General features: G+C 35.2%; 1 protein-coding gene across 4 annotated transcripts in view; it reads left to right on the top strand.

Annotated features, from left to right (window-relative positions):
* Window positions 1-15,046, top strand: part of STAG2 (STAG2 cohesin complex component) — a 76,582-nt gene that overhangs the window by 47,841 nt on the left and 13,695 nt on the right. For all 4 annotated transcript variants that reach the window (XM_014258761.2, XM_088062484.1, XM_014258762.2 and 1 more), the window contains exons 8-23: window positions 684-835; window positions 2,078-2,151; window positions 2,259-2,382; window positions 3,414-3,512; window positions 3,607-3,686; window positions 4,206-4,313; window positions 4,912-5,023; window positions 5,640-5,757; window positions 6,470-6,573; window positions 7,443-7,535; window positions 7,729-7,818; window positions 8,867-9,070; window positions 10,581-10,651; window positions 10,975-11,062; window positions 11,168-11,248; window positions 14,338-14,430. In XM_014258761.2, coding sequence (XP_014114236.1) covers window positions 684-835; window positions 2,078-2,151; window positions 2,259-2,382; window positions 3,414-3,512; window positions 3,607-3,686; window positions 4,206-4,313; window positions 4,912-5,023; window positions 5,640-5,757; window positions 6,470-6,573; window positions 7,443-7,535; window positions 7,729-7,818; window positions 8,867-9,070; window positions 10,581-10,651; window positions 10,975-11,062; window positions 11,168-11,248; window positions 14,338-14,430 — 1,691 coding nt within the window. The remainder of the gene's footprint in view (window positions 1-683; window positions 836-2,077; window positions 2,152-2,258; window positions 2,383-3,413; window positions 3,513-3,606; window positions 3,687-4,205; window positions 4,314-4,911; window positions 5,024-5,639; window positions 5,758-6,469; window positions 6,574-7,442; window positions 7,536-7,728; window positions 7,819-8,866; window positions 9,071-10,580; window positions 10,652-10,974; window positions 11,063-11,167; window positions 11,249-14,337; window positions 14,431-15,046) is intronic.

Raw genomic sequence — 15,046 nt, forward strand, 5'->3', positions numbered from 1 at the left:
ACACAATTGATCACCTAGTTTCTGAAAAAAGGGTATTTGTCTGCACCCTTTTAAAGGGTTGATCTAAAAATAAAAGGACACCAAAAATCCCATGGAAGTGTATTTTATATTTTGGTTTTCTGTTTTCTGTCTTGTAGTTTGCTAATGTGCTTTCTCTGCTTCTGCTAATAAATGAATCTTTGAAAAACCTGCACCTTGTTAAAATTAATTTGAGGGAAAAAAATTGGTGTGATATGGTGGTGTTGGTTGTCTAAGATGTTTCCTTTTGAAGGAAGAAACTTGTATATTTAAGACTGGATGGTGCCAGTGTAACAGAATGATAACAGAATTCTTCTAGTATTTCTTGGGCTATGTTTGTAAATCTTACAATCTACCTTTATTTTGGGGAGGAAACAGATCCTATATCAATTCAACAATAATAATATACTTATAATAAAAATAATGCTTATAGCATTAAAGAAATAACTAAAAAGAACAGAATAGCAATATTGTATCTATTGTCCTGATAAATAATGATGCAGTGTTTGGTAAAACATTGCATAAATTTGTGTATCAAAAAATTTACAGTGAATATATTTTCATAGATACAGAAAGGGTTGTCAGGAATATGTGTCAAGATTTTTCTAAGTTTTCTTAGATCAGGTAACCTTTTAAATAATCCTTATTTTCACTTATTTTTCTAGCCATGAAACTGATGACTGCTTTAGTGAATGTGGCATTAAATCTAAGTATTAACATGGACAACACACAGCGGCAGTATGAAGCAGAACGAAATAAAATAATTGGGAAACGAGCTAATGATAGGCTGGAACTCTTACTACAGAAGAGAAAGGAGGTTAGTACAATTCTAGCTGGTTATTGGTAAGTGTTGATTACTGTTCATAAATGGCAGCTAATAATCTTGTTCTGCAGTTGGTTTTGGTAGTTATCCATCTCTCTAACTCTTCAGGTTGTTCAAGTTTAATGCTTAAAAAACTTTGAAAGGTGCTTCTTACTGTCTACTTTTCTGTAAAAAGAAGTCAATTTAGAGTCTTTAAAAACAGTGTTGTAGTGAAGTTGGTGAGAGAGACTGAAATCAGTAATAGATACATTTTTGTTTTATTTCTTTATGAGTTTCCTACATTGAGCTCAAATATGTAACAAAAATTACTGTACATTGACAGGTTTTGTCTTCAAGAGAAGATCTCCATGATCTTGGAGCAAAATACTGCTTTTATAATGTCAATAATGATCTCAGCAGAAAGTGTATTTAAAAGCTTTAGATAAGGCTTTTTTCATGTACAGAAAGTATTATCAAAATTGAAAATGCAGTCTACTTCTGTTTTCTTTCTTTTGTGTAAGAGACTTGCTGATTCATTGCTGACAGTATTGTCTTGTTGAAAGCCTTAATTCAATCAGGTTTCAGTTTTTACTTTTGGAGCAATTGGTGGTTTGTTTTTTTTGTTTGTTTTTGGTCTTTGTGTGGTGTTGGTGATGTTTGTTTTGTTTTAGGTTTGTAGTTTTTTAGACATCAGGAATAACTTCTTCATGATCAGAGGAAACATCTCACCTTTGCTCTTCAGCATTTGTACTGTTACCTGTTTAAGGGTTTTTTCCCCTGACAGTTGAGACAAGCTAGCAAGTTTGTGTTCTGGTCATCTCCCAAAGATCTTGTAATTTGAGACTGATCTCTTATCAACTCATTCAAAATAGTTTTGTTAGATGTGTGTGTAGGGCCAGTCCTAGTGTGAGTAATACATAGATACGTAAAAAAGCAATGATGTTACTAGAAAATTAAATCAGGTTTCCTTATAAATTAAGAAAGATCTTTCAGAAACCCAAGATGTCTTTGTTACACTTGAAGAACAGTTTTCCAGTGGTTAGAATTAATAAAATTTGTATGGTGTGGTAGATACGATTTCTTAAATAATAGCATATTGTACTGTGAAACAGATCTGTGAATATTTCTGAATCTGTGAAAGGATTTAATGGTCACACTTATAAATGTTCACTTAATTTAGTTTGTCTAGCATCAGCACCATCTGATCTGACTGTAAAAGTGCTACTCACTGTTTATGTATTCTCTACGTTCTTTCAGCTTCAAGAAAATCAGGATGAAATAGAAAACATGATGAATGCAATATTTAAAGGTGTTTTTGTGCATAGATACCGGTAAGTTTCTCTTAGTAAGTGATGTGTAGCATTTATTCTGGAAGCTGGTGGCAGGTTATTTCTAATTACTCATCTGTTTGAACTTACTGCCCCACTTCCCTCTACAGAGATGCAATTGCTGAAATAAGAGCCATCTGCATTGAGGAGATTGGAATATGGATGAAAATGTACAGTGACGCCTTTCTCAATGACAGCTACTTAAAATATGTGGGGTGGACTATGCATGACAAGGTAAACTGCACTGAGCAAAAGGAGCAGAACCAAGAAGCAGAACTCCTTGGTTTTGGCTTTTGATCTTTGCAGACTAGGTTTGGATTTCTTAACTGTTTGAATCAGTCACTGCTTTCCTTATCACTTAGAAGCATTTCAAAATACCTATAGGCCAGACTTGTATGTTTGAATGTTTTTGGAGATTTTTTTAAGGAACTGTTATTTGTAGGCAAATGGTCTTTTCTGTTGATTTATTGCTGATGCAAACTTGTACTTCATAGTGTTTAACTACTTCTAATTAATGCATGTCATCCCTATAGCCTGGCAGTACTCTGTTTTACCAAGCTACGAAAGTCTCTAGCATTCTCATCTAGCTGTAAAAAGCATGGAAAAGCCCCCTTTTTATGCTGGTTAGTGCCTCAAGCTGTTATTTACCAACTACCCCCTAGAGATTATTCTCTGCTTGGAGGGGTTAATATAGTTTGCAAATACTCCTTGACTCATTATTGAGTTAGTACATTCCTTCAGTTCTTGCATCAGAAGTTTCAAGCTGTTGAATTTTAAGTGAAAGAAATGAGAGATGCTTGGTCTTGCTGTGCTGTTCATTGGCTTGGTGTAAAAACCCAGTAACCTCTAGCAGTGGGGTGAGGTCATCTGTACCTTAGAACATGTTCTCTGCTGAAGCAGATCTTGTATTTCAGGAGGAATATTTCATTATCTGCTTAGTAATTTTGACTGAGCAAGAGATGATTGTCAATGATAGAAATATCTTGAGTGTTCAGAAAGAATGCAACAGGCATATTCTGATTAATGGAGGTAGTAACTGCAGTAAGACTGTGGGAGGGCTTTGTTTCCTTTTGTTGCTTCACTGCCTTGTTACAAACAAGGTTATATTCTTACGTCATTAACGTGATTATTGATAGTGTATTATGACAACTTTCAATCTCTGTTTTTGAATTAATTCTGACTGTAAAAGAAACTTGTCATGTATGACATGAAGATCACGTGTATCCTATACTTGACTTTTAATTCAGTTCTTAATTTTATTTTAGCAAGGAGAAGTAAGACTTAAATGCCTAACTGCTTTGCAAGGGCTTTACTATAATAAGGAGCTTAATTCCAAATTGGAACTCTTCACCAGTCGGTTCAAGGTTAGTGTTACTTCTTACATTGGGTATATATGATTTTTTTAAAGTTGCATTACACTTCTTTCCTCTTCAAAAATATATTCTTTTGTGTTCTTAGGATAGAATTGTGTCTATGACTCTTGACAAAGAATATGATGTTGCAGTCCAAGCAATAAAATTACTCACTCTTGTTTTACAGTAAGTACATGTATATTTTCTTACATACAACAAATACTGAAACTTAAGTGTTTCTCATTCTTGTGGGTGAGGCCAGCATGACACCTCAGATAGCCTGAAGGCTATAGAAATGTCTATACATCTTACACTCAAAGAAAATGGAATTCCAAAGGTAATCTGTCTAGAACAGTGTTACTGCTTACCTCCCACAGTTCAGTAGGTCTAAGGGCTAGCAACTTTGAATTAAACCTCATAGTTAAAAACTATCATGAAATGTTAGAAATGAAGAACACGGACTATATTGAACATTGCACAGTAGTTGAACTCTTGAGCATAACCTTCTAGCAATAGCTCCTACTTCATCAGTATATTTTGTTCAGGAAGACTTTGGAACTAAGACTCTGGAGTTCTAGGATGATAAATTGAAGGAAGAGCTTTAGGTTTTCATTTATTTCCATCTCCCACATTAGAGTTCATACTTTGTTGACTCAGCCTTTTTGTTTTTTTTCTTTCTTTCCTTCTTCCCATCCCTACCCCTAGGAGTAGTGAAGAAGTTCTGACTGCAGAAGACTGTGAAAATGTCTACCACCTGGTTTATTCAGCTCATCGGCCAGTAGCAGTTGCTGCAGGGGAATTTCTTTATAAAAAGTAAGATGAAGAAATTACAGTTAACTTCTAGCTCCTGTAGATTTTTGTGCATTTGTGTGCATTAATACGATGATTTTTACTAGATTTAATCAAGAAAAGTAGTTCTTCTCCTGTGCCTGCCTCTTCCCCATTGTCCCATATAACCATTTCACAAAATATTTTTCATTTTAAAAATCCACTAAAAATCCAACATGTCAGGTGTGTAGGAGAACAAAATAAGAGTTTCCATCTAATACTTTTCAGACTTCCTTTCAATATTTCTTAGCTGCTTTAAAGTCTCCTGTAGGGAGGTTCAGAAAATACCTCAGAGGAGGAACGTAGGACCTCAAGCACCTGCAATTATCACTGATGTTTGTAAAGCATTTTATTATAATTATTAATCTCACTGGAAACATTCAGTGGGTTATCAACTCAGCATATACAAAATGCATATATGAAATTGTTCAAATGATACTTGCCCCAAATTACTTCCTTTCAAAATAAAATATGGAGCCAAGCAACAAGGTACTTAATGTGTAAAAAACTGGTATTTTTATGTGAATTTACTATGGTGAAGGCAATAAAGAAGAAACTTGTCAAGAAATAATTTTTCTTTTAGGCTTTTCAGCCGCAGAGATGCTGAAGATGATGGAATGCTGAAAAGGAGAGGAAGACAAAGTCCAAATGCTAATCTTGTGAAGACATTAGTGTTTTTCTTTCTGGAAAGTGAAGTAAGTTTGGGTTCAGGGAAATTCTTGTTTTTCATGGTGCGTGTGGATTTTTGCTGTGGTTCTAATTTTTGTCAGTTAAATTTTGTTGTTGTTTTTCTTTTCCCCGCTCACTGGTTAACAATCTGTTAACCAGTGAGTGGGGAAGAACCACTCACATGGTTTACAACCATGAATCCGTCCTGGTTTTCCTGCTGTTTGAGCAACCTGGGGGTGAAAAGACTGTTTTGTGTGGTTTTATTTACTTGCAGGAAAACCTTCACAATATTGAGATGGGCTGTCAGTGTTACTCTGAGAAACATGACAATGTATAAATGTAAAGAAATTGTGATCTAATAGATTATAAGGAGAGAGAGAAAAAAGAAAGAAAAAGCCACAGTCCCTACCCACCTATCCCCCAAGTTCTGATAGATCTTGTAGTACTACTCCTTGTATCTGTTGGTCTGGATTCATCTTTTTGAGTTAATTGGGGAAGAAAATCTTATGTTTAACCAGAGATCTTGAAAAACTTGCTCTGTATTTTTGCCACAGACAGGAGGCAAGAGCGAGAAATTCTATGTATTGTAGTTCTGTAATAATCTTCATTGCTGATAAAATACTTCATCTGTTCCTATTTTAGTTGCACGAACATGCTGCTTATCTTGTGGACAGCATGTGGGACTGTGCAACAGACCTCTTGAAGGACTGGGAATGTATGAACAGTCTTCTGCTGGAGGAGCCTCTCAATGGAGAAGAACGTAAGAGAGTTTCGTAGATCTTTGTTTCTATTGCTGTGCAGTTTTTGTTAGGCTTGAAATAAGGAAAAAAATGTTTACGTATATCTTCTGGGTTTCTGACCGTAAGAAGTCAGTAATGCCAATTATGACATGTGAGGAAGAGTAGAAAGAGATCACCACCTGGTATGGAAGTGTGACATAAGTGCAATGGTTAGAGGACAAGAGAAGGAATTAGCATGCAGTGTTGCCTTGGTGGTCCACAAGTTCAGGCTGCATTTTTAGCATTAGAGAAACTAAGTTGCTTATGAAACTGGTTAATTTATTGCTATAACTATCATGTGGAAAAATACCATAATTTCTTTGATGACAGTAGACCCAAACAAAACCCCTGGCAGAATCCTGTAATTCATAGGTCCTAGTATATGGACCTCTGAAAAATAGGAAGGAAGTAAAATAATTATAAAACTTACTGTTTGTCCCATCCTGTCCTGTGACTCATCCAGTGATATTCCCTCAATTTTTCAATATTTTCTGGTGTCATTTTATAAGGTACTTACTTTCTTTATCCCCTCTGCCACCCCCACCTCTGGAAATGAGCTGTTGGTCTACATGTCTGTCTTTTTGCCTTAAACAAAAAAAACCCCTCAAATCCAAACAAAAACCCCAACATATCTTAATCCCTCTGGAAAATGAAAAGTAAGTTGTGTATTAACATCTGTTTCCTAAATTTCAGCTTTAACAGACAGACAGGAAAGTGCACTGATTGAAATAATGCTTTGTACAATTCGGCAAGCGGCTGAATGTCATCCTCCTGTGGGAAGAGGAACGGGGAAAAGGGTATGAAGCAACAAACCTACTCATCTAGAGATGTGGGAATGGCTCTGTGGGACCAATGTGGGAAGAAGGAAAAGATTGTAGACTATTGCTGCTGACGGAACTGAGATGGGAGATTCAGCTTTGGTCTCCACATTTGACTACCCTGGCTAGTTTGCTTTTTCTGGATTTGGGCACGTGCTTAGTACTGATCGAACTACTGCATTTGTTTGTATTATTAAAGATAATAAAAATTTATTTTGAAAACAACATTGGTTTGAAAGGAGGACAAGAATCAGTGTTTGGGAAAAGCTAAAAGTATTTTCAGTGTGAAAGAGCTAAATGAGGGAAAGGAAAATACACTCCATAGTCTCTTGGAAGAAGACCAGTCCATCAATTGGCTTTTCTGTGATTATACGGAGTTTAGACAGCCTCTTTTGCTGAGGCATTAAGCATTCTTCTCTCAAGACTGGTGCATATTTTGGTAAGAGACCCATTTAAGAACAGGTTGAATGCTTGTATGAAGATAGGATTGACAAATTAATAGGATAAATATTGTTTAAAGTTGTAAGCCAAAGGAGTTCCCATTCTTATATTGTTATTCCAGTCATGGTATTTTGTTGCAGGAAAGGTAAACCTTTTGTTCTATGTTATCACTTCTGTTTGCAAGATAATCTTAATAGTGTTAGGACTGACTTTGCATTGCATTTTTTGAATGCTGAGTGTTTTTTCTTTTTTTTTTTTTTTTTTAAGTGCACACATCCCTCCTGCTTTACATTGATATGTTACAGTGGTTTTAGAGGTCCATGTACCTAATCATAATTTCATTAATGATAATGAGACTTTGCATTAGAACTTTTAGTTGTAAAATCCTCACAATACCAATATTTTAGGTGCTGACAGCAAAGGAAAAGAAAACCCAGTTGGATGACAGGACAAAAATTACTGAGCTTTTTGCGGTGGCACTTCCTCAGTTGCTAGCAAAGGTAGGTTTAATTCCATTTCTTGCTGATGGATGGTAGTTTAAATGTTTACAAGTATATTTCTGTAATTAATGATACAGCTTGTCACGAGTTTTATTTTTTTCTTACTAATCTTTGTTTATATTTACTTATTCTACAATGAATTATGTTGTCCAAGACTTCTTAATCTAAACTTTTTTCCTTGCCAATTTTACAGTATTCTGTAGATGCAGAAAAAGTCACCAACTTACTGCAGTTGCCACAGTACTTTGATTTGGAAATTTATACAACAGGGCGATTAGAAAAGGTATGGTAACATCCACACATTAACATAAAAGGAAAAGTCACAGAATTTAGACTTCTTCACCATTTTAGGAGTGCTTTTTTGTGTAAAGGAGATTTTATTTATTGTAACCCTTAGTGATAGTGCGACTTTGATTTCAGAGTTGTGACTTGCTGCTCTAAGAAGAGATACCAAAAATTTGAGTTTTCTAAGGCCTGTCTGGCCAGTTTTAACAGAAAATCTTGCCAGTTAGATGAACTTAAATCAAGAACATTTATTGCTGGCTTGTAGTCATATTTGAGGTAACTGTCTGACAGATAAAGCATGTAGAAACAGCTCAGTAAGTTTTCTTTTTCTATCACTGAAACTAGAAAACCACTATCATCACTGCATGAAAAAGAGGAAGAATACCAGATCCCAAATGATGCAGTTACTGCTCTCATTTTATCTGCTATGATGATGAAGTTGAAGCTGTTCTCATCTCTATTGTCTCCTTCTCAGATGTGCTTATTGCATTGTGAAGGAAGTAGCTGGAAATCATTAGAGTCAAAAAGTGATAAAATGTGTAGTTGACAGCATAGCCAGCAGTGAACGAGCATCAGTGAGCAACTCAGGTTGATGGGAAGAATATGTGAACAGCTCAAGTTGGCTTTGGTTGTTAGACAGTAGAGTGTTATGAAACTAAATCTTAGATTATACAGCTTTTAAGACACACACAAACATGCACAGATGTTTGTGTGAGTGGGAGGTATATACTTCTGTGTTGTTCAGTTGTCATTGCAAATTCAGGTGTTAGGTAAGACCATACCAACAATAGCAAATTTTTAATCACTTCTGTGATTTTGTCTTTGACAAGCTCCAACTTAATGTTTGATAAATAGACTTAATTTCTCAGAAGCGTCACTGATTTTCTGGAAGGTGTTTGTGTTCTGTATCATAGTTACATAAGTAATAAAAAAAATTTAAAATTCTTTAAGGTTTATTAAAAATGCATTTGTGAATTTTTGTATGTGTACATATATATATGAAAATAAAAATGCATATTTTCTTCTTTGCCTCATCTTCCTTGTAGCATTTGGATGCCTTACTGCGACAAATCCGGGATATTGTGGAGAAGCACACAGATACAGATGTTTTGGAAGCCTGTTCAAAAACCTACCATGCTCTCTGTAATGAAGAATTCACAATCTTTAACAGGGTTGACATTGCAAGAAGTCAGTTAATAGATGAATTGTCAGACAAGTTTAATCGACTTCTTGAGGACTTCCTGCAAGAGGTATTTTAATGTGCAAGATCACCTTTTCCTGCCCTTGTAAATATTTTCAGTATTTTTTCTGTCTTCCTCTGCAAGTCAGTGCTAGGGATGAGAGCTTCCCTTTGATTTTCAAAACTGTCGAGTGCAATAATACAACAGTGTTGCTGCTGTGATTGTGTGAACGCAGACTGTTCTTCTAAATTAAGACAGTGAGTCTTTAATTTTGATCTCCTTTTGACAAGAGTCCTTTGGGAATTTGAGATAAGTTTCAGATAAACAATTAATACATAAACCTTTTCCTCTTAGCTTTTGAGGATTACATATTTGAGAGTTGTAGTATTGTAATTCCTCTAGTATTCGCAGATGTACTCTACTGTAGCTAGTCTTGCCTGTGGTTGCATGTTGCTGTTAAATATCGAAATCTCTAGAAAACACCCCCCTCCCTTCCTGAGTGCAAGAAGATGCAGTTAGTAGATCAAAAATAACTTTGTTCCCACACTGTTGATCTGAAAAGTGAGAATCTTCTTTATAAGAGTATTTAACTTCACTAAGTGAGATCTCTGACATTCAGACAAAACTTGTTTCTCCTTTTCATCTGTTATAAGGAGCTTAGGAAGTATCTTTTTGACAGCTTCATTCTTTACATTTCTTAGATACATGTAGTTTATCAAGCTCTCCTTTTTTCTCTTGCTTTTTGTTCTGAACTAGAACTCAGTTCTAGAAATCCTAAACAAGAAATGTACCCGTTTGTTTCCCTTTGTGATGAAAAGAAAGAAGGAGAGGTAAAGCAAGGAAGTGATATGTCAGAAGTTGGCTTGAAGGAAAATGGCGAATACTTCCGTGGAAGTGTTGAAATCCTTAGTTCTTCGATTGTTATGCAACTACAGAATAGCAAAACTTGGATTATCTCTGCTAGACTAAGGAGGAGTTTCTTGACCTCAGGTTATTTTACGTACAGATAGATACTTTTTCGACCCTTTCATTTTTACTCTTTTTTTCACTAAATGCAACTTTGTCAGAACTTAGGGGAAGATTAGAACAAACCAGTTCCCTTACCTCACTCAAAGACTTTTTTCTGTGATTAAAGTAAGACTGAAGTATTGACCTGTGGCCCATCTAGTCCAGTGTCTTTTGTCTGACAGTGGCCTCTGCTGGATTCTTCAGAGAAAATAGAAGCACCTACATTATACATTGTATCCTGCTAGCCTAGGCGTTTTCGGGTTTTTTCTCCCTTCTTCCTCCATACTCCACTCCCCCTTTCTCTTCTTCTGATGCTATTTTATAGAATTGTAGAATTATCTGGGTTGGAAAATACATTTAACATCATTGACTCCATCTCTAGATATGAACTGCTTGCTGCCCTATCTCTCTAACTCTTCTAAAAGCATATGTGACATAAGTAGTTTAGCATCAGGTCTGCACTCACTCCTGCCCAGAAGTTTGGGGGGGGGGGGGTGTTTGGTTTAAGTAAGTTCCCCAGTTCACTTAGACCACACTGCTTGAGATATCTCACTGTATGATTATTGAATAGGGGGAGGAACCTGATGAAGATGATGCATATCAAGTCTTGTCAACACTGAAGAGAATCACTGCTTTTCACAAGTAAGTTGGCGTCTGCACATCTGTCAGGATTTGTGGTGTGGGGGATTGTTTGTAATTCAGTATCAGAGTTTGTGGTGTGGGGGGGTTGTTTGTTTTTAATATGATGTATCTTACCTTTTAATGCAACTTCATGGCATTTTTTTTGGTTTTTTTTTTTTAATGTATATGTGTTGATTTGGGTGGGGAGGTATTCAGTGGCTGTTTTTTTTCAACACTATTTTTTTTTTTTTTTTGACCAGATAAGCTTTTAGTAGTTGTTAACCTTGGATTGCAGAAAAAGTATCAGTTAAATAGTATTTTTTGTTCATTTCTAATGCTTCTAGTGCTCATGACCTATCAAGATGGGACTTGTTTGGCTGCAACTACAAGCTATTAAAAACTGGCATTGAAAATGGAGACATGCCAGAACAGGTCTGTAGTTAAAATGTATTCTTTAGGCACAACAACAAATAGCTTTTGTTTCTCTCTTTTATTATCCTTTGTCATCTAATGTTTTTTTTTTCCTCTTGATTTCAGATTGTTATTCATGCACTGCAGTGTACTCATTATGTAATCCTTTGGCAGCTAGCAAAAGTTACTGAAAGCAGTTCCACAAAGGTATGCCTTGTTCCAGTTGTATTAGTAAATAAACATTTGTGCATAGCTGCAGTGTTACCAAATGGGAACTATGATGGAATTAAGACTAGGAATTTTCTTTATATTGATACCTACCGAATCCTGCTTTTTAAATAAATCATTCTGAATTAATAGCTTTACTAGTCACATTCTTTACTTAAAAATATAATGCCTCCTATAATTGTTTTTATTATTTAAATGTGAGTGTTATGTTTAATTTGATGGAATTTTAAAGTAATAATAAGTAAACATGATATCTATCAGGCACAGTAACAATGATAAGAAGGGGTAGAATGGAAGTTACAAAACACAGTATAATCAGTCTTACTAATCTCAGGTAGCGGGTTTGGATTTGTTTGGAAACCTTCAAGTATCAGTGACAAGTCGGTGAGATCTAAAAATTTGTACACTATCATAGTATTCATATTGCTCAGTATGTTGCAATCCTACTTTACTCTTCATCAGTCTTTTAAATCTATTGTTATATAAAGATGTGAAAAGATTAAGTTAGATTTCAGATTTTTTCATGGAGTGATGAGAGGCTCTGTTCTGGTTCTATGTATAGTAATCTTGAAGGGCAAAGCTCTGGCAAATGTCATCTTTCTTCCTGAAAAATCTTAAAGAAGGGATTAAGGTTTCCTGTACCCAGCATTGCTTGAAGAGGTTGATTAGGTGGTTCACTGTATGAACTGCCAAATAAAAAAAGGCTTTTTTCGAAAGGCCAAGGTTGTTGAGAATGAAGTTTGTACATGCTGAAACATTTTAATGATTTCTCTGTCTAAAATTAAAAACTGTAATCCCTGTAATCAAACATACTTTTTCTGCAGTCCTGTAAGAAGAGGGCTTTTTTTACTGGAAATCTAGGCTGGAGTTGCACTTCATTATTAATTTGTTTCATTATTGGACTTACTGTTAACACACCTTTATGTCAGAGTGGAGACAAGTTAATTCTTCAGGTTTTTTAAACACTTTTGATTTTCATGCTTGTCATTAATATATGAAAAAGAAGTTGTATATGATTGCCACAATTTACTAGGGAGAAAACAAAGGGAGCTCATTAATAATGTATGAGTAATTAATAATCCATTATTACGATACTCATATTTTAATGTGAGGGTACATACATTTTTCTTTTTTTTTTTTTTTTTTTTTTTTATTATAGGATGTGGTAGTTTAAGCTTCTGGTAGATGCAGGAGTGGAAAATCATGCTATCTAACTTGTACTAATGATCTTATAACAGAGAACACCTGTATCAGATTATGGTGCTTTTCACCTGTTGAGACTTCTTTAGTCCAGTGAGTAATTATAGTCTGAAGGTGTTATAGGTGAATATGAACTTGACCACTGGCTGGCTAGTTTATCCATCTGCATTTTTAATGGCTTTTAACATTTCCAACCCCAAATACCTGATAAGAAGTGGCTGCACAGATTGTAGAGAGGTATGTAGGTGTGTAAAAGATTAGGAGGCTTTGTTACCTTATTCCTTAAGGGGTAAACAGCAATCTTGAGGTTTCTGAACCGATTAAAGATTTATCACAAGGCTAATTGCAGAAGATGAGCAAAATACTGACAAGTTAGTTTAGAAATTAAGATTAACCTAGGTGTTTGGCAGCAAAATGTAATTTGTAATACTTCCAGCAGGAATTAAAAGAACTTAATTAAAAAGTGGTCCCTTATTGAGACGATTTTCTGCTTCTACATAATAAAATTTGGTAAATTAAAGCTTTCATTGGTTTAACTTCTGAATTACAGCTATTATATTTATCTGCTTGACTGCTGCCAAATATACTCAGTACCTACAGAAGTTCTGTTGATTTCTGTTCAATGAAAGTGGAATGTACAGCAGCAAAAAATAAAGCACAGAAACAGAAGTGACAGACATGTACTGTGCCTAAAGATTTGGTTGGTTGGTTGGTTTTTTTAGTTGGTTGGTTTGCGCTTTTTTTGGCCCCTGACGACATTGTCAACAGCTGCTAACTTTGCTCTAAATGAACAGGTTTGTGAACTAAGTATGGGAATTAGCTTCATAATGCATGCACTAAATTAAAGACTATATAAGTAGTTCAATTTTAATAAAAATGTAAACAAATATTTCTATATAAAAGAAAGAAAATATCCCACGTATAATTCTCTTAGCATCAGTTTAACTGGTAACTGTGGAGAGAAAAGGTTTTGTGTAGAAAAGGACTTCTAAAATAGTCTTATACTTAAATTCCTGTCAAGAAGCAGCTGTTGCTTTTGTTAATCCTGTTGGGATTAAATGATGTGTTGTACCCAGTGTGTTACCCACTTTCTTCAAGGGAGAGACTTGTTACAGTTTAGATTTTAGGCGTAGTTTTTAAACTTCTCTCAGGTGTATTCTGTCTTTGTCTGGACTGATGCTGGTTACACAGTTGGTCCTGTATTACAACTTCCCCCCCAGTTGAATAGGGCTAAACATTCACATGATGGAGTAACACCAGCTGCATTACACATGTGGGTGGTACTTAGACCAATTTGATACTTTGTTCGCTTGGTAATCTAGAGTTTTTGGGAAGTTATTGCAACTCAGGAAACTTTTTTTTTTTTTTTTTTTTTTTTTTTGTTAATGAAAGGGGATAAGAAAACCAACTCTCATCTGAGGTTCCACTTCATCCCAAATGAGTGAACTAAAAAAATAAAGTAGTACCATGTAAGATTGACTTTTTTAGTTATGAACAGCTGCCTAAAATCTAGCTTTTAGGCTGAAAATACATATCTTTTAAAGAGAAAACACTTTATGCGCTGGGATTTTTGGGGGTGAGGGGAGTTGTTAGGGTTTTTTAGGTTTGTTTTTTAATTAGTACTTTTTTTATAAAATGGAACAATTTTCATCCCAATTGCCATCTCCTCTGTGCTACACAGAATGACAAATTTAAGGAAATTGCTACTTGATAATTTTATTTATAATAGTGATTTTTTTAAAATAATGCAGTGGACTTAAAAGTTATCACTCAGGTCTGTAGTGGAATGCTCTGTGAAAGTGCTTGAACTAAATGGGACTAAAAAATTGAAAAGGCAAAACTCTTACATGAAATCATTCTCTTTAAAGGAGGATCTTCTACGTCTAAAGAAGCAGATGAGAGTGTTCTGTCAGATCTGTCAACACTACCTGACCAATGTAAATACTGCTGTTAAGGAACAGGTTAGTGGCTGTTGTTACTTGGCATCTTCTAATACTGTGCTTTTATACTGAAAAGTTCTTCTTGCTAATGTTTTTGGCACTTATGTGGGAACATGATGTCCTGGATGTTCAGGCTGAGTGCCCTTTGAGTGTGAATGCATACTTGTATGCTCATCCTCCTTATGTACAAAGGATTTCAGAATCGATTTAAACTTGATTCTTTTGAGTAATTTTAGGCAGCATAATGTTTTATGCAAAGGAGCTTTTTTGTTTCTTTAAGTAATGACTCTGCAGGTGCACTGTAGAAGCCTTCTGGGTGTAAGCTGAGTGAAAGAGTTCCATTTCAAACCTCTTGCTTACCATGTGTTAATGACTCACATCTCCTGTGAAGCTGTGGATTCATAGGCTCCACACTGGAAGAGCTAAGGACAGCAATTTAAAAGAGATTTTTTTTTTTTTTTTGGTTCTGTCTTTGAATGCATGCAGGTGCAGCTTCCCTTCTCTGTGTTGCTCCATAATACAATATATTCCTCAGTTTTTCAGAGTGCCAAGAATTTGGGCATTTCAAAATTAAGAGAAAAAAATGAGTACTTAAGATGAGTGTGTATATTTATACATGCACAAGTATGCACTGTAA

Source organism: Pseudopodoces humilis, chromosome 15 (assembly GCF_049639895.1).
Source record: "Pseudopodoces humilis isolate 2021_Gansu_Grassland_sample_001 chromosome 15, ASM4963989v1, whole genome shotgun sequence".
In the NCBI taxonomy this organism is placed as follows: Eukaryota; Metazoa; Chordata; class Aves; order Passeriformes; family Paridae; genus Pseudopodoces; species Pseudopodoces humilis.